A 20,175-nucleotide genomic window follows, 5' to 3' on the forward strand; every position below is an offset into this window, starting at 1 on the left:
TCAGAGAGTGAGGAGGCTGCAGACTGCCGATCTGAGGGAAGAGGAATGGAGCGGCAGAGAGTGGAGTCATCAGCAAAGAGATACAGAGGATTTTCCAGAGAGTCGGAGAGATCATTGATAAAGACCAGAAAAAGCACAGGGCCCAGCACACTGCCTTGGGGAACTCCAGCACTGAACGGGAAGGGGAGATGAGAGAAATCCATTCAGGGCCACACGTTGACTACGACCAGAGAGGAAGTCCGCAAGCCATGCATGGAGATTTCCATGGATACCATAGGAGGAGAGTTTGGTGAGCAGAGCTGGGTGCCAGACCGTATCGAAGGCACGTGATATGTCAAGGGAGACAGCTCTGATTTTCCTGTTTGGCATTGAGGACCTCCATCCATTGTTGAGACAGCAGAAGCAGCATGTCCAGAGTAGAGTGACCTGGTCTGAAACCAAATTGATGATCAGAGATCAAGCCATTGGAGAAGAGGAAAGATTTCATATCCGAAGCAATGATGGATTCCATGACTTTGCTGATAATTGGGAGCAGGCTGATTGGTCTGTAGTTGCAAGGATCTGTTTTTGCACCTTTTTTGTGTAAAGCGGTAATGTTTGCTGATTTCCAGGATGCTGGCAGATGACCTTGAGCAAAGGATAGGGTGAAAAGAACAGAGAGAGGGTGAGATAGAGCGGCAGAGCACGATTTTAGGACCCGTGGGCTGAAGCCATCTGGTCCAGTTGCAGAATCAGAGTCGAGGTTTGACAAAAACTCCTCCACCTTGTCAGGAGAGAAGGTCACAGAGTCCAGGAGCAGTTTGGTTCGACTGGGAAAGGTGGGAACAGAGAGAGATGGGTTTGGGACTAAGGATTTTGAGGCAAACACAGAGTTGAGGCATTCGGCTTTGTCACGTGCGATGTCAACTGTGTGGCCATTTGAGGTAAGGAGGGGATGGAGGGGGAACAAACACCAGAAACGGATTTGACCAGACGCCACCAGGATTTGGAGGAAGGAGACAGGTTTGAGAGTTCATTCTTGAGTGAGGAGAGATAGTGCTTCCTGGCACTCCTGAGGGTAGACACACACTTGTTCCGAGCTTGGTGGAAGGAACTGAGATTTCCTTCAGTTGGATTAGCCTTCCAAGAGGCAAAGGCAAGTTGTTTCAGGGCAACTGCCTCACCACAAGATTCAGTGTACCATGGACGGGAGGAAGGGTAAGACAACTGAAGGCGAGATGGGATAAATCTGTGCATGAGAGAGATCAGTTTTGCTTTGGAAGAATTCCCAGGAAGAATTGATGTCAGAGGCAGTGGAGATGGGAGACCAATCCAGACGATTGATGGCTGCTTGAAGACCGTCCCAGTCGGCCTGAGTGAAATGCCAGACTCGTCGACGCTGAGGAGGCTCTCTGAGAATGGCCAGAGAGATGTCCACTTTGACAAGCACATGATCAGAAGAACCGATTGGAGCAGAAGAAGAGCAGCAGACATTAGCAGGGAAGTTAGTCATAACCAAGTCTAGAAGAGAAGATACTCCATTGGCTGAGATCCGGGTCGGGAAATTGACAGATTGTGTCAATCCCAGTGAGTCACAGAAGTCCTTTGCTGAGGTGCCATGACTGGTGAGAGAGGAACCCACACCCAACCAGGTGGCATGATGACAATTGAAGTCACCACATATGAGGAAGAGAGAGTTGGGATGAGTGGATAGAAGTTGGTCCATGTTGTCAGACAGTGAAATGTAGATGGAGTCATCACTGTTTGGGGGACGGTACAGAACACATATGAACAAAAGGTGGGAGCGGAGAGGAAGCCGTAGCCAGAGGTACTCCTGGGGGTGAGGAGGAGAGAGGGCAGTGCAAGGAGAGTGAGGAAGAGAGTTTTTGATAAAGATAGCCACCCCACCACCAGGCCGAGGCTCAGGTCTATCATACCGGAGGAGGGAGTAACCAGGAAGAGATATTAAGGAATCAGAGACATCTTGAAGGAGGAAAGTCTCTGTTAAGCAGATCAAGTCTGGATTGTCAGAAGCAACCTGTATGGAGAGATCAGTCAGGTTTGAGCGAAGGCCCCGGATGTTTGAGGTCCATACCGTTAATGAAGAGAGAGGGGGAGCATCGGGTACAGGACAGGGGAGGGGAGGAGTAGGGTAAGATGAAGGATGAGAGGGGGAGGTAGGGAGAGCAGTTGTTAGTGTGTCAGCGATTGCAGAAGAGTTCCAAGAAAGGGAAGGATGAGGAGGATGAAAGGTTTGAAGGTGAAGGGATGAGGCACAGAGAGGGGTTGTTTGAGGGGGCGCAGAGGAAAGAAGAAGGTTGGGGGGGGTGGAGGTATGAGATAGAAGGGAGACGAAGTGGGGAGGAGGCAGCTTTGAGGAGGAGGGGGGAGGAGGCAGCTTTGAGGAGGAGGGGGGGAGGAGGCAGCTTTGAGGAGGAGGGGGGAGGAGGGAGAATTGGAGAGGAATGGTATGGGGGGAGATTTGAATGGGAGGGGTTGGGGGGGAGTTTTGAAGGGGAGGAGTGAGGGGGGAGTTTAGGAGGGGAAGGGCAATGGGGGAGTTCAGGAGTGGAAGGGCAAGGGGGGAGTTCAGGAGTGGAGGGGTAGGGGGGGAGTTTAGGAGTGTAGGTGCAAGGGGAGGGATTTGGATGGGAGGGGCAAGAGGGGAGTTTAGAAAGTGGATGATTAATGAAAGACGAACATTGAAAACAAATTGGGTTTGTTGTGATTTTCAAGTTAGCAATCCGGTTCAGAATGATGGAGGAGGGATGGAATGAATGTGAATTTAGACCATGTAGTGAGGGAGACGTATAAGATATTGAATTTCTTTTTTTTGAGGTGGAATTAGTTGGAGAGGAAATTGAGAAAAGCCTTTTAAATAGGAAGAAAAACAGCGTGTTGTAAAATACCACTGAGTAAAACACTGAAGGGGAAAGGTTATACATATTTAAATAATATTTAAACAGAACCGTGAACAATCTTATGTGCACAAAAATACCAACGGGGGGAGAGCCGAGAGGGACCACCACGAGTCACGTGAAGGGCAAACGGTGGATGGCAAGGAGTTAATGGGGGCGGGGCGAACTGCACACCTGGACAGAAAATACAGGATGAGTCAACAGTACACGTGGAGAAAGGAAAATAAATGTTTTTGGTTTTTTTTTTTGTTTGTTTGGTTTTTGGGGGTGGGGGGGGGGGAGGTGGGGATTTAGAACGTTAGACAGAGTATTATGTTCGGGGTAGAAGGGAAAAAAACTAAGAGCCAAGCAAAACACGATTAAGATAACAAACACCGACGGGGGTACAACTACAAGGCCGCACACGAGGAGCAGAACACGATTAAATAATTACAAGTTACAGGAAATTCAAACCAAAAGTAACTATAATCAAAACAATAACGCATGGATGATAAAATAACGAGTTGAAATTTGACAATCTATCTGGGGAAATGGGGGAGAAACACGTGGTCGAAGAATGAACGAACGAACGAATAAGAATGAATAAACGAATGAGAACAGAGAAGGAAATGTTTTTTTTTTGGATTTTTTTGAGTTGTGATTTACACAAGGAAGAGGGCTATGGGGTGAAAAGATTGGGAAAACAGAGAACGAAAGTTATTGGATCACAAAAACACGGACCGCTGAGAGAAAAACAAAGCCTCAAGGTTGTACAGTGTTCACTGTACAACTACAAGGCCTCAAAACACGACCCGAATTAACACGATTTTCAATACAGGTATGAAAGATTTGCACCGAAAATCTTCGTCGGGAGACAATATATACACCATAAAATAAATAGTTATAACGAAAATACAAATGGGAACAATTACTTAACTTCGATTTCGATGGATAGCATGGAGAGCTGAGAATAAACGAACCCTCGCCAGCAAGACCGGAAACGGAAGTCCTGGAATATGCATCTTAGGCTCCGGGCCAGGTATGGTCCATCTGCACCCCCCCCCCCACAACTCTCCGACCCTGGGTTTTTCTGAACCATTGGGGTGTCCTGGGGTGGAAATCAACTGGTAACAGTAAATAAACTTGGACTCACTACCCATTTGGTACCTATATTGGATGGTACCCTCAAAACAGCATATTTTTAAATCCGCGTTGCGCCATATTCGACACACGTGTTCTTTTGGTATTTGTGCCTGCTAATATTAACTCAGAATAAAAAGTTATATACCAAAAGAAAGCTGTTCATCTACTGATCATCATATAATATTGACACATTACTTATAATGGTACCTTAATGGTCATAACTAGTGCTGAATAGCAGTACCCCACTTTAACGTAACATAATTCGGTATCGACCGTACTATTTCATCTTACACACATAATATGAACACATTACACCTGATATGCTTACATATATATGTTATTGGCTTTCTCCTGTATATCAGCTTTAATTTGATACCAGATACATCCCCATAGCTTCAATTCTCTTTTTTATACAGCGTGTCAAAGATACTACCGGTATGGGGTGATATTGTAGGCGATGCTGCATTTGTCAATTTACAAATGCTGCCACGTATATCATGTACATATATGTTGGACACATGACAAAATCTATGTATTGTTAATATGTGTTACTTAATATATTGTTGTATTGATGTATCACTGTAGTTTATTGCAGGAATTTTGACGAAAATGGCATGCAGATCCTTCCATGTTTGTATCCTGCGTAAATTGAGATCATCAGATTGTACAATTATGTTATTTAAGTGTCTCTTACAGCGACAGAACGAGTCAATTAGTTAAGTTAAACACCTTTTTTTACATAGTTAAGTATGCAATATAAGATATTTTTTATAATTAAGATGCAATTTATAATAATTATTCAGCTTGGTACTTACCAATATTTTGATGTGTTTTGCAGGTGAAGTAACAACGCTAATATGGAACATCCGGCGCGAGCGAAACGTACACGTGAGAGTGAACAACCACCCATTGTGTGCATAACTCATGTAAAGGGACTGAGCTATGGAGAGTTGCACTTGTTATCTGGACTCAAAAATTCTGAGAAGAAATTGGCCAAGCTGCAGGAGGTCAAAGAAAGACGCCTTGCACAACCCCCACAGTCTCCGCATATGATGAAGGACACATGTGATTTGGTCCCTGAATCTCTGGCCGAACACCATGGTTTCCACTGGGAGTGTTACAAGCGTTTCACGATGAACTTAGACAGACTGAACCCTCCTACTGCAGGTACATCTGAAACAACTGGTGCCACAACTCAGCGGATGGCCCGTACTAGTTCTGGTGACAAGATCATATTTAAGCCAGACTGTATCTTCTGTTCTTCGGAAAGTCGTAAAAAAGTGAAAGTGCATGGCAGTTGGACTACCCAGGGGATGAGCCAGTTCGAGTATGAAGGCTGGAAGACGGTACTGGAGATGGCTGAAATGAAGCAAGATGAAACGCTCTTAATGAGGATCCGAGGCCATGATCTTTTTGCCTCTGAGGCAAAGTTCCACAAAACTTGCCGTATGAAGTATATGCAAAAGCCAGAGAAATGGCGCAGTACTGACGAAGAGGCACAGCACCATCAAGGAGAATTAGAAGAAGCCCACAGACAGGCATTCGATGTGGTATGTGATGCCATTGAAAGGGATGTGTTAATGGCCAAGAAGATAATGAAACTATCCGACCTGAGGCAAATGTATGTCATTAACCTGCAAACCAGCAAATATGCGAATCCTGACTACCGAGCCAGCAAACTAAAACTGAAGCTTGAAAACCACGAGCCTTTCAGGGAGAGACTATCATTCTGTGATCTGGGAAAGTCCTACATAATATTCAGCACTGCAATTGACGTCCAGACAGCAGTGAAACAAGCCTTCAAATTGGGATCAAGAGATATGATTGAGAGTGCAGGTAGCCATTTACGACTGTCAATTCTGGATGATTTCTCGAATGCCCCAGAACTGAAATGGCCACCAAGTCCTTCTGATCTCCAACAAATGGACGATGTTATACCAGATTCACTCAAGAAGCTGCTATGCTACATCATACAGGAAACAAGCAGAGGCTAATAAACGTCAGTAAACTCGCAGCAGACTTCGGCCAAGAGAAGAGTACTGCTCTTATGGCACTTCACGCCTACAGCGGTTGTGACAGCACTAGCGCTTTCCGAGGGATTGGAAAAATCAAACCTGTTAAAACGCTGCTTCGTCTGCCGCAATACATCCCTATTCTCAACAAGCTTGGAGATACGTGGGATGTGCCAGAAGAGCTGAACAATCAACTAGACAGCTTCACATGTGCCATGTATGGAAGAGGAAAGGTATCACACGTTGATGATCTGCGACTCCTGAGAATAAATGAGCTATGTGCCAAGGAGAATCGTCACCTACCCTCAGGCAATGTAGACATGGCCAATATTCCACCATGTTTGAGGAGCCTCACACAGCACATCCGAAGGGTCAACCACCAAGTGGGAATTTGGAAGAGAGCTCACGTTCCTCGACCAAGGATTCCCAAAGCAAGTCCAGGCCATGGCTGGGAAGAGGAGAAAGGCTGCCTGGATCCTCTCTGGTATGATGGAGACATGCTTCCGCGTGAGCTGGCTGATATAGCTCAGGTCATGTCAGACGACGATGAGAGTGATGATGAATCAGGTGATGAAACACCTGATGATATGGATCGTGTTTTGTACAGTGATACCGATGAAAGTGACAGTGACGATGACTGATCATGATGGACATATGCCATTCGTGCAAGCAAGCCAACTTGACTGCACTCATGCAGTGTTTGACTTTTGTTGATAATTAACAAAATGCAATTGTTTGTTTGTGTTCTTTTGAGAGTGGATACTTGTATTATATGATATAATGTGGTTAACTGAGTGTACGACATACATATGTAATTGTAGGGATAAAACTGACTGTTAATATTATTATGATATCTGTTGTTGAGCAATAATGTTTGGTTTATCATCAAAATATTCGATACTAAAAATTTTTTCAATGGGATGTTAAAATTTAGTTTCAAATAAGAAATATTTTTACTTTTACAGTAAATATTCGAGCATTACATTGTTACTGTTCTGTGGAAGGTGTTTGACCCAGTGTATGAATATTAATATGATGATATTAAAAACTACTGTGATTAATAAACAAGTTTTTCTTGTTTAATATGTTAATAAGATGGCAGTATGATTATGATATTCGATTATGAATGACATTTATAAGTGTAATAGGCAGTTCTTTTGAATATAGACAAAGACTGTTACCGAGATTATATGATTCATGGTTCCCGCGAAACAGGTAGTATCTTTGACACGCTGTATAAAAAAGAGAATTGAAGCTATGGGGATGTATCTGGTATCAAATTAAAGCTGATATACAGGAGAAAGCCAATAAAATATATATGTAAGCATATCAGGTGTAATGTGTTCATATTATGTGTGTAAGATGAAATAGTACGGTCGATACCGAATTATGTTACGTTAAAGTGGGGTACTGCTATTCAGCACTAGTTATGACCATTAAGGTACCATTATAAGTAATGTGTCAATATTCTATGATGATCAGTAGATGAACAGCTTTCTTTTGGTATATAACTTTTTATTCTGAGTTAATATTAGCAGGCACAAATACCAAAAGAACACGTGTGTCGAATATGGCGCAACGCGGATTTAAAAATATGCTGTTTTGAGGGTACCATCCAATATAGGTACCAAATGGGTAGTGAGTCCAAGTTTATTTACTGTTACCAGTTGATTTCCACCCCAGGACACCCCAATGGTTCAGAAAAACCCAGGGTCGGAGAGTTGTGGGGGGGGGGGGGGGGGGGGGGGGGGGTGCAAATGGACCATACCTGGCTCGGAGCCTATCTGGAATATGCATCTGGAATTATTAATTTGTTTTCCTTATTTATCACTTTCTGAAACTCATTGTCCATACCTGTGGTGTGACATTGCCGTGCTGTTTAATGTACCTTGTGACATTGCCGTGCTGTTTAATGTACCATGCGACATTGCCGTGCTGGTTCATGTACCATGTGACATTGCCATGCTGGTTAATGTACCATGCGACATTGCCGTGCTGTTTAATGTACCATGTGACATTGCCGTGCTGGTTCATGTACCATGTAACATTGCCGTGCTGTTTAATGTACCTTGTGACATTGCCATGCTGGTTCATGTACCATGTGACATTGCCGTGCTGTTTAATGTACCATGTGACATTGCCGTGCTATTTAATGTAACATGTGACATTGCTGTGCTGTTTCGTGTACCATGTAACATTGCCGTGCTGGTTCATGTACCATGTGTCATTGCCGTGCTGGTTCATGTACCTTGTGTCATTGCCGTGCTGGTTCATGTACCTTGTGACATTGCCGTGCTGTTTAATGTACCTTGTGACATTGCCGTGCTGTTTAATGTACCATGTGTCATTGCCGTGCTGTTTAATGTACCATGCGACATTGCCGTGCTGGTTCATGTACCATGTGACATTGCCATGCTGGTTAATGTACCATGCGACATTGCCGTGCTGTTTAATGTACCATGTGACATTGCCGTGCTGGTTCATGTACCATGTAACATTGCCGTGCTGTTTAATGTACCTTGTGACATTGCCATGCTGGTTCATGTACCATGTGACATTGCCGTGCTGTTTAATGTACCATGTGACATTGCCGTGCTATTTAATGTAACATGTGACATTGCTGTGCTGTTTCGTGTACCATGTAACATTGCCGTGCTGGTTCATGTACCATGTGTCATTGCCGTGCTGGTTCATGTACCTTGTGTCATTGCCGTGCTGGTTCATGTACCTTGTGACATTGCCGTGCTGTTTAATGTACCTTGTGACATTGCCGTGCTGTTTAATGTACCATGTGTCATTGCCGTGCTGGTTCATGTACCATGTGACTTTGCCGTGCTGGTTCATGTACGATGTGACATTGCCATGCTGGTTAATGTACCATGCGACATTGCCGTGCTGTTTAATGTACCATGTGACATTGCCGTGCTGGTTCATGTACCATGTGACATTGCCGTGCTGTTTAATGTACCTTGTGACATTGCCGTGCTGTTTAATGTACCATGCGACATTGCCGTGCTGGTTCATGTACCATGTGGCATTGCCATGCTGGTTAATGTACCATGCGACATTGCCGTGCTGGTTCATGTACCATGTGACATTGCCGTGCTGGTTCATGTACCTTGTGACATTGCCGTGCTGTTTAATGTACCTTGTGACATTGCCGTGCTGTTTAACGTGCCGTGTGACATTGCTGTGCTGGTTCATGTACCATGTGACATTGCCGTGCTGTTTAATGTACCTTGTGACATTGCCGTGCTGTTTAATGTACCATGCGACATTGCCGTGCTGGTTCATGTACCATGTGACATTGCCATGCTGGTTAATGTACCATGCGACATTGCCGTGCTGTTTAATGTACCATGTGACATTGCCGTGCTGGTTCATGTACCATGTAACATTGCCGTGCTGTTTAATGTACCTTGTGACATTGCCATGCTGGTTCATGTACCATGTGACATTACCGTGCTGTTTAATGTACCATGTGACATTGCCGTGCTATTTAATGTAACATGTGACATTGCTGTGCTGTTTCGTGTACCATGTAACATTGCCGTGCTGGTTCATGTACCATGTGACATTGCCGTGCTGGTTCATGTACCTTGTGACATTGCCGTGCTGTTTAATGTACCTTGTGACATTGCCGTGCTGTTTAATGTACCATGTGTCATTGCCGTGCTGGTTCATGTACCATGTGACTTTGCCGTGCTGGTTCATGTACCATGTGACATTGCCATGCTGGTTAATGTACCATGCGACATTGCCGTGCTGTTTAATGTACCATGTGACATTGCCGTGCTGGTTCATGTACCATGTGACATTGCCGTGCTGTTTAATGTACCTTGTGACATTGCCGTGCTGTTTAATGTACCATGCGACATTGCCGTGCTGGTTCATGTACCATGTGACATTGCCATGCTGGTTAATGTACCATGCGACATTGCCGTGCTGTTTAATGTACCATGTAACATTGCCGTGCTGGTTCATGTACCATGTGACATTGCCGTGCTGGTTCATGTACCTTGTGACATTGCCGTGCTGTTTAATGTACCATGTGTCATTGCCGTGCTGGTTCATGTACCATGTGACTATGCCGTGCTGGTTCATGTACCTTGTGACATTGCCGTGCTGGTTCATGTACCATGTGACATTGCCGTGCTGTTTAATGTACCATGTAACATTGCCGTGCTGTTTAATGTACCATGTGACATTGCCGTGCTGGTTCATGTACCATGTGACTTTGCCGTGCTGGTTCATGTACCTTGTGACATTGCCGTGCTGGTTCATGTACCATGTGTCATTGCCGTGCTGGTTCATGTACCATGTGACTTTGCCGTGCTGGTTCATGTACCTTGTGACATTGCCGTGCTGGTTCATGTACCATGTGACATTGCCGTGCTGTTTAATGTACCATGTAACATTGCCGTGCTGTTTAATGTACCATGTGACATTGCCGTGCTGTTTAATGTACCTTGTGACATTGCCGTGCTGTTTAATGTACCATGTGTCATTGCCGTGCTGGTTCATGTACCATGTGACTTTGCCGTGCTGGTTCATGTACCTTGTGACATTGCCGTGCTGGTTCATGTACCATGTGACATTGCCGTGCTGTTTAATGTACCATGGAACATTGCCGTGCTGTTTAATGTACCATGTGACATTGCCGTGCTGTTTAATGTACCTTGTGACATTGCCGTGCTGTTTTGCTGTTTAATGTACCTTGTGACATTGCCGTGCTGTTTAATGTACCATGTGTCATTGCCGTGCTGGTTCATGTACCATGTAACATTGCCGTGCTGTTTAATGTACCTTGTGACATTGCCGTGCTGGTTCATGTACCATGTGACATTGCCGTGCTGTTTAATGTACCATGTAACATTGCCGTGCTGTTTAATGTACCATGTGTCATTGCCGTGCTGTTTAATGTACCATGTGTCATTGCCGTGCTGTTTAATGTACCATGTGACATTGCCGTGCTATTTAATGTAACATGTGACATTGCTGTGCTGTTTCGTGTACCATGTGACTTTGCCGTGCTGGTTCATGTACCATGTGACATTGCCGTGATGTTTAATGTACCATGCGACATTGCCATGCTGGTTCATGAACCATGTAACATTGCCGTGCTGTTTAATGTACCATGTGACATTGCCGTGCTGTTTAATGTACCATGTGACATTGCTGTGCTGTTGAATGTACTGTGTGACATTGCCGTGCTGTTTCATGTACCATGTGACATTGCTGTGCTATTTAATGTAACATGTGACATTGCTGTGCTGTTTAATGTTCCATGTGACATTGCCGTGCTGGTTCATGTACCATGTGACATTGCCGTGCTATTTAATGTACCATGTGACATTGCCGTGCGGGTTCATGTACCATGTGACATTGCCGTGCTGTTTAATGTACCATGTGACATTGCCGTGCTGTTTAATGTACCATGTGACATTGCTGTGCTGGTTCATGTACCATGTGACATTGCTGTTTTTTTTTTTATGTACCATGTGACTTTGCCATGTTGTTTTGCTGTTTAACGTACCGTGTGACATTGCCGTGCTGTTTAATGTACCATGTGACATTGCTGTGCTGGTTCATGTACCATGTGAAATTGCTGTGCTGGTTCATGTACCATGTGACATTTCTGTGCTGTTTAATGTACCATGTGACTTTGCCGTGCTGTTTTGCTGTTTAACGTGCCGTGTGACATTGCTGTGCTGGTTCATGTACCATGTGATATTGCTCTGCTGTTTAACGTGCCGTGTGACATTGCTGTGCTGGTTAATGTACCATGTGACATTGCTGTGCTGTTTAATGTACCATGTGATATTGCCGTGCTGTTTAATGCACTATGTGACATTGCTGTGCTGGTTCATGTACCATGTGACAATGCCATGCTGTTTAATGTACCATGTGACATCGCTGTGCTGTTTAATGTACCATGTGACATTGCCGTGCTGTTTAACGTGCCTTGTGACATTGCTGTGCTGGTTCATGTACCATGTGACAAAGCCATGCTGTTTAATGTACCATGTGACATTGCTGTGCTCTTTAATGTACCATGTGACATTGCCATGCTGGTTCATGTACCATGTAACATTGCTGTGCTGTTTAATGTACCATGTGACATTGCCGTCCTGTTTAACGTGCCGTGTGACATTGCTGTGCTTGTTCATGTACCATGTGACTTTGCTGTCCTGGTTCATGTACCCTGTGACATTGCCGTGCTGTTTAACGTACCGTGTGACATTGCTGTGCTTGTTCATGTACCATGTGACATTGCCGTGCTATTCAATGTAACATGTGACATTGCTGTGCTGTTTCATGTACCATGTGACTTTGCCGTGCTGGTTCATGTACCATGTGACATTGCCGTGATGTTTAATGTACCATGTGACAATGTGACATTGCCATGCTGGTACATGAACCATGTAACATTGCCGTGCTGTTTAATGTACCATGTGACATTGCCGTGCTGTTTAATGTACCATGTGACATTGCTGTGCTGTTGAATGTACTGTGTGACATTGCCGTGCTGTTTCATGTACCATGTGACATTGCTGTGCTATTTAATGTGACATTGCTGTGCTGTTTAATGTACCATGTGACATTGCCGTGCTGGTTCATGTACCATGTGACATTGCCGTGCTATTTAATGTACCATGTGACATTGCCGTGCGGGTTCATGTACCATGTGACATTGCCGTGCTGTTTAATGTACCATGTGACATTGCCGTGCTGTTTAATGTACCATGTGACATTGCTGTGCTGGTTCATGTACCATGTGACATTGCTGTGTGCTGTTTAATGTACCATGTGACTTTGCTATGTTGTTTTGCTGTTTAACGTACCGTGTGACATTGCCGTGCTGGTTCATGTACCATGTGACATTGCCGTGCTGTTTAATGTACCATGTGAAATTGCTCTGCTGTTTAACGTGCCGTGTGACATTGCTGTGCTGGTTCATGTACCATGTGACATTGCTGTGCTGTTTAATGTACCATGTGATATTGCCGTGCTGTTTAATGCACTATGTGACATTGCTGTGCTGGTTCATGTACCATGTGACAATGCCGTGCTGTTTAATGTACCATGTGACATCGCTGTGCTGGTTCATGTACCATGTGATATTGCTCTGCTGTTTAACGTGCCGTGTGACATTGCTGTGCTGGTTCATGTACCATGTGACATTGCTGTGCTGTTTAATGTACCATGTGATATTGCCGTGCTGTTTAATGCACTATGTGACATTGCTGTGCTGGTTCATGTACCATGTGACAATGCCGTGCTGTTTAATGTACCATGTGACATCGCTGTGCTGTTTAATGTACCATGTGACATTGCCGTGCTGTTTAACGTGCCTTGTGACATTGCTGTGATGGTTCATGTACCATGTGACAAAGCCATGCTGTTTAATGTACCATGTGACATTGCCGTGCTGGTTCATGTACCATGTGACATTGCTGTGCTGTTTAATGTACCATGTGATATTGCCGTGCTGTTTAATGCACTATGTGACATTGCTGTGCTGGTTCATGTACCATGTGACAATGCCGTGCTGTTTAATGTACCATGTGACATCGCTGTGCTGTTTAATGTACCATGTGACATTGCCGTGCTGTTTAACGTGCCTTGTGACATTGCTGTGATGGTTCATGTACCATGTGACAAAGCCATGCTGTTTAATGTACCATGTGACATTGCCGTGCTGGTTCATGTACCATGTGACTTCGTCAGGAGGTGTTATTTCATTTTCTCTCTGAGTGTTAACTGAGTGATACAAACCTCGTCCCTCACATCATTTCGTTCCCTTTTCCACAGGGATAGTGCTGATTTGCAGATGCATGAGATTCGGCCATTTTGTGTGCCAACCTGGATGTTGGACAAGATGAAGGTGGCAATGGCTGCCGCACGCACCGATCGGCCCTGATGAGGCCTTGACTAGCCGTCGTGCACAAAACAGAGCACCTCGTCGGTGTGCGGAATTTGTAATGTTCGCTCGTCATTGGTTGTACAGAGTAACGTGATGAGTTTGCATTGAACTATCTTACGGACGTGTGTGCGTTCAATTTCCCGTTTTGTTACCTCCGCCACCACAGGTGCACGGAGGTTGTGTTTTCATTAGTTCTCATGTTACAATGAATCGAGTTGACAATTTTTATGAAATTGTTTCCTTCCCATTTGTTTGATTTCATTAAAGTCATGAAAATTTATTGCTCGGAAGTTCAGATCCACAATAATTGGTTCTTATCTTCCACGTACTTTGACTTGTGGCTGAAAAAGACTTCACTTCACAAACAAAACACAAGATTGAGGAAAATAAACCTTTCTGATGAACGGACGTTGTTGTCGTTTTGGTAAACAATCCTTCACGGCCGAAAGTGGTTGTCGTGTTCGACGGCGTGCAACAATGGTGGACTGCTTGGTCCAACTCTGCGGCCTACAAGAAACGCCCCACTCAACCTGAAGGCTTTAACCTGCCCCGCAAAGGTGCGAGCTTAACCTGACATGGAAATCTTGTGCACGACGTGCCAAACACCTTTTCAATGGAAGATGAGGCCGACACCCGGATGTGATTGTGGACACCCAGTTCAAGCCATGACCCATGTTATAGCTCAACGGCCTACCCGTTCCTTCCTTTCAGGCTTGCCTATGGCCTACCCGTTCCTTCCTTTCAGGCTTGCCTATGGCCTACCCGTTCCTGCCTTTCAGGCTTGCCTATGGCCTACCCGTTCCTGCCTTTCAGGCTTGCCTATGGCCTACCCGTTCCTTCCTTTCAGGCTTGCCTATGGCCTACCCGTTCCTGCCTTTCAGGCTTGCCTATGGCCTACCCGTTCCTGCCTTTCAGGCTTGCCTATGGCCTACCCGTTCTTTCCTTTCAGGCTTGCCTATGGCCTACCCGTTCCTGCCTTTCAGGCTTGCCTATGGCCTACCCGTTCCTGCCTTTCAGGCTTGCCTATGGCCTACCCGTTCCTTCCTTTCAGGCTTGCCTATGGCCTACCCGTTCCTTCCTTTCAGGCTTGCCCATGGCCTATCTGTTTTTCCTTTCAGGCTTGCCTATGGCCTATCCGTTCCTTCCTTTCAGGCTTGCCCATGGCCTATCTGTTTTTTCCTTTCAGGCTTGCCTATGGCCTACCCGTTCCTTCCTTTCAGGCTTGCCCATGGCCTATCTGTTTTTCCTTTCAGGCTTGCCTATGGCCTATCCGTTCCTTCCTTTCAGGCTTGCCCATGGCCTATCTGTTTTTCCTTTCAGGCTTGCCTATGGCCTATCCGTTCCTTCCTTTCAGGCTTGCCATGGCCTATCCGTTCCTTCCTTTCAGGCTTGCCTATGGCCTACCCGTTCCTTCCTTTCAGGCTTGCCCATGGCCTACCCGTTCCTTCCTTTCAGGCTTGCCCATGGCCTACCCGTTCCTTCCTTTCAGGCTTGCCTATGGCCTACCCGTTCCTTCCTTTCAGGCTTGCCTATGGCCATGGTTGATTGCCTATGGCCTATCCTTCCTTTCAGGCTTGCCTATGGCCTACCCGTTCCTTCCTTTCAGGCTTGCCCATGGCCTACCCGTTCCTTCCTTTCAGGCTTGCCCATGGCCTACCCGTTCCTTCCTTTCAGGCTTGCCTATGGCCTACCCGTTCCTTCCTTTCAGGCTTGCCTATGGCCATGGTTGATTGCCTATGGCCTATCCTTCCTTTCAGGCTTGCCTATGGCCATGGTTGATTGCCTATGGCCTATCCTTCCTTTCAGGCTTGCCTATGGCCTACCCGTTCCTTCCTTTCAGGCTTGCCCATGGCCTACCCGTTCCTTCCTTTCAGGCTTGCCCATGGCCTACCCGTTCCTTCCTTTCAGGCTTGCCTATGGCCTACCCGTTCCTTCCTTTCAGGCTTGCCTATGGCCATGGTTGATTGCCTATGGCCTATCCTTCCTTTCAGGCTTGCCCATGGCCTATCCGTTCCTTCCTTTCAGGCTTGCCCATGGCATATCCGTTCCTTCCTTTCAGGCTTGCCTATGGCCTATCCGTTCCTTCCTTTCAGGCTTGCCCATGGCATATCCGTTCCTTCCTTTCAGGCTTGCCCATGGCCTATCTGTTTTTCCTTTCAGGCTTGCCTATGGCCTACCCGTTCCTTCCTTTCAGGCTTGCCCATGGCCTATCCGTTCCTTCCTTTCAGGCTTGCCCATGGCCTATCCGTTCCTTCCTTTCAGGCTTGCCCATGGCCTATCCGTTCCTTCCTTTCAGGCTTGCCCATGGCCTATCCGTTCCTTCCTTTCAGGCTTGCCCATGGCCTATCCGTTCCTTCCCTTCAGGCTTGCCTATGGCCGATCCGTTCCTTCTTTACAGGCTTGCCTATGGCCTATCCGTTCCTTCCCTTCAGGCTTGCCTATGGCCGATCCGTTCCTTCTTTACAGGCTTGCCCATGGCCTATCCGTTCCTTCCTTTCAGGCTTGCCCATGGCCTATCCGTTCCTTCCCTTCAGGCTTGCCCATGGCCTATCCGTTCCTTCCTTTCAGGCTTGCCCATGGCCTATCCGTTCCTTCCTTTCAGGCTTGCCCATGGCCTATCCGTTCCTTCCTTTCAGGCTTGCCCATGGCCTATCCGTTCCTTCCTTTCAGGCTTGCCCATGGCCTATCCGTTCCTTCCCTTCAGGCTTGCCTACGGCCTATCCGTTCCTTCCTTTCAGGCTTGCCTATGGCCGATCCGTTCCTTCTTTACAGGCTTGCCTATGGCCTATCCGTTCCTTCCTTTCAGGCTTGCCCATGGCCTATCCGTTCCTTCCTTTCAGGCTTGCCTATGGCCTACCCGTTCCTTCCTTTCAGGCTTGCCCATGGCCTACCCGTTCCTTCCTTTCAGGCTTGCCTATGGCCTACCCGTTCCTTCCTTTCAGGCTTGCCTATGGCCATGGTTGATTGCCTATGGCCTATCCTTCCTTTCAGGCTTGCCTATGGCCTACCCGTTCCTTCCTTTCAGGCTTGCCCATGGCCTATCCGTTCCTTCCTTTCAGGCTTGCCCATGGCCTATCCGTTCCTTCCTTTCAGGCTTGCCCATGGCATATCCGTTCCTTCCTTTCAGGCTTGCCCATGGCCTATCTGTTTTTCCTTTCAGGCTTGCCTATGGCCTATCCGTTCCTTCCTTTCAGGCTTGCCCATGGCATATCCGTTCCTTCCTTTCAGGCTTGCCCATGGCCTATCTGTTTTTCCTTTCAGGCTTGCCTATGGCCTACCCGTTCCTTCCTTTCAGGCTTGCCCATGGCCTATCCGTTCCTTCCTTTCAGGCTTGCCCATGGCCTATCCGTTCCTTCCTTTCAGGCTTGCCCATGGCATATCCGTTCCTTCCTTTCAGGCTTGCCCATGGCCTATCTGTTTTTCCTTTCAGGCTTGCCTATGGCCTATCTGTTCCTTCCTTTCAGGCTTGCCCATGGCATATCCATTCCTTCCTTTCAGGCTTGCCCATGGCCTATCTGTTTTTCCTTTCAGGCTTGCCTATGGCCGATCCGTTCCTTCCTTTCAGGCTTGCCTATGGCCTATCCATTCCTTCCTTTCAGGCTTGCCCATGGCCTATCCGTTCCTTCCTTTCAGGCTTGCCCATGGCCTATCCGTTCCTTCCTTTCAGGCTTGCCCATGGCCTACCCGTTCCTTCCCTTCAGGCTTGCCCATGGCCTATCCGTTCCTTCCTTTCAGGCTTGCCCTTGGCCTATCTGTTCCTTCCTTTCAGGCTTGCCTATGGCCGATCCGTTCCTTCTATTCAGGCTTGCCTATGGCCTATCCGTTCCTTCCTTTCAGGCTTGCCCATGGCCTATCCGTTCCTTCCTTTCAGGCTTGCCTATGGCCTATCCGTTCCTTCCTTTCAGGCTTGCCCATGGCCTATCCGTTCCTTCCTTTCAGGCTTGCCCATGTCCTATCTGTTCCTTCCTTTCAGGCTTGCCTATGGCCTATCCGTTCCTTCCTTTCAGGCTTGCCCATGGCCTATCCGTTCCTTCCTTTCAGGCTTGCCTATGGCCTATCCGTTCCTTCCTTTCAGGCTTGCCCATGGCCTATCCTATCCGTTCCTTCCTTTCAGGCTTGCCCATGGCCTATCTGTTCCTTCCTTTCAGGCTTGCCTATGGCCTATCCGTTCCTTCCTTTCAGGCTTGCCCATGGCCTATCTGTTCCTTCCTTTCAGGCTTGCCTATGGCCTATCCGTTCCTTCCTTTCAGGCTTGCCCATGGCCTATCCGTTCCTTCCTTTCAGGCTTGCCCATGGCCTATCCGTTCCTTCCTTTCAGGCTTGCCCATGGCCTATCTGTTCCTTCCTTTCAGGCTTGCCTATGGCCTATCCGTTCCTTCCTTTCAGGCTTGCCCATGGCCTATCCGTTCCTTCCCTTCGGGCTTGCCCATGGCCTATCTGTTCCTTCCTTTCAGGCTTGCCTATGGCCTATCTGTTCCTTCCTTTCAGGCTTGCCTCTGGCCTATCTGTTCCTTCCTTTCAGGCTTGCCTATGGCATATCCGTTCCTTCCTTTCAGGCTTGCCTATGGCCTACCCGTTCCTTCCTTTCAGGCTTGCCTATGGCATATCCGTTCTTTCCTTTCAGGCTTGCCTATGGCCTACCCGTTCCTTCCTTTCAGGCTTGCCTATGGCATATCCGTTCCTTCCTTTCAGGCTTGCCCATGGCCTATCCGTTCCTTCCTTTCAGGCTTGCCTATGGCCTATCGGTTCCTTTCAGGCTTACCTGTGGCCTATCCGTTCCTTCCCTTCAGGCTTGCTCATGGCCTATCCATTCCTTCCTTTCAGGCTTGCCTATGGCCTACCCGTTCCTTCCTTTCAGGCTTGCCTATGGCCTATCTGTTCCTTTCAGGCTTACCTGTGGCCTATCCGTTCCTTCCCTTCAGGCTTGCCCATGGCCTATCCGTTCCTTCCTTTCAGGCTTGCCTATGGCCTATCCGTTCCTTCCTTTCAGGCTTGCCCATGGCCTATCCGTTCCTTCCTTTCAGGCTTGCCTATGGCCTATCGGTTCCTTTCAGGCTTACCTGTGGCCTATCCGTTCCTTCCCTTCAGGCTTGCTCATGGCCTATCCGTTCCTTCCTTTCAGGCTTGCCCATGGCCTATCCATTCCTTTCAGGCTTACCTGTGGCCTATCTGTTCCTTCCCTTCAGGCTTGCCCATGGCCTATCCGTTCCTTCCTTTCAGGCTTGCCCATGGCCTATCCGTTCCTTTCAGGCTTACCTGTGGCCTATCTGTTCCTTCCCTTCAGGCTTGCCCATGGCCTATCCGTTCCTTCCTTTCAGGCTTGCCCATGGCCTATCCGTTCCTTCCTTTCAGGCTTGCCTATGGCCTATCCGTTCCTTCCTTTCAGGCTTGCCTATGGCATATCCGTTCCTTCCTTTCAGGCTTGCCCATGGCCTATCCGTTCCTTCCTTTCAGGCTTGCCCATGGCCTATCCGTTCCTTCCTTTCAGGCTTGCCCATGGCCTATCCGTTCTTTCCTTTCAGGCTTGTCTATGGCCTATCCGTTCCTTCCTTTCATGCTTGCCCATGGCCTATCCGTTCCTTCCTTTCAGGCTTGCCCATGGCCTATCCGTTCCTTCCTTTCAGCCTTGCCCAGGGCCTATCCGTTCCTTCCTTTCAGGCTTGCCCATGGCCTACCCGTTCCTTCCTTTCAGGCTTGCCCATGGCCTATCTGTTCCTTCCTTTCAGCCTTGCCCATGGCCTATCCGTTCCTTCCCTTCAGGCTTGCCTATGGCCTACCCGTTCCTTCCCTTCAGGCTTGCCCATGGCCTATCCGTTCCTTCCTTTCAGGCTTGCCTATGGCCTATCCGTTCCTTCCTTTCAGGCTTGCCCATGGCCTATCCGTTCCTTCCTTTCAGGCTTGCCTATGGCCTACCCGTTCCTTCCCTTCAGGCTTGCCCATGGCCTATCCGTTCCTTCCTTTCAGGCTTGCCCTTGGCCTATCTGTTCCTTCCTTTCAGGCTTGCCTATGGCCGATCCGTTCCTTCTTTTCAGGCTTGCCTATGGCCTATCCGTTCCTTCCTTTCAGGCTTGCCCATGGCCTATCCGTTCCTTCCTTTCAGGCTTGCCTATGGCCTATCCGTTCCTTCCTTTCAGGCTTGCCCATGGCCTATCCGTTCCTTCCTTTCAGGCTTGCCCATGGCCTATCTGTTCCTTCCTTTCAGGCTTGCCTATGGCCT

The 20,175-nt window shown here is 47.3% G+C and overlaps 1 protein-coding gene across 1 annotated transcript in view; it reads left to right on the forward strand.

Annotated features, from left to right (window-relative positions):
• DNTTIP1 (deoxynucleotidyltransferase terminal interacting protein 1) overlaps positions 1 to 14,362 on the forward strand; it is an 84,464-nt gene extending 70,102 nt beyond the window's left edge. Inside the window, exon 14 of the mRNA XM_068123928.2 lies at positions 13,847 to 14,362. Coding sequence (XP_067980029.1) covers positions 13,847 to 13,955 — 109 coding nt within the window. The 3' untranslated portion in view covers positions 13,956 to 14,362. The remainder of the gene's footprint in view (positions 1 to 13,846) is intronic.
• Positions 14,363 to 20,175: the final 5,813 nt, after the last annotated feature.

This window comes from Myxine glutinosa, chromosome 8 (genome assembly GCF_964187855.1).
Source record: "Myxine glutinosa chromosome 8, kmMyxGlut1.1, whole genome shotgun sequence".
Lineage (NCBI taxonomy): Eukaryota > Metazoa > Chordata > Myxini > Myxiniformes > Myxinidae > Myxine > Myxine glutinosa.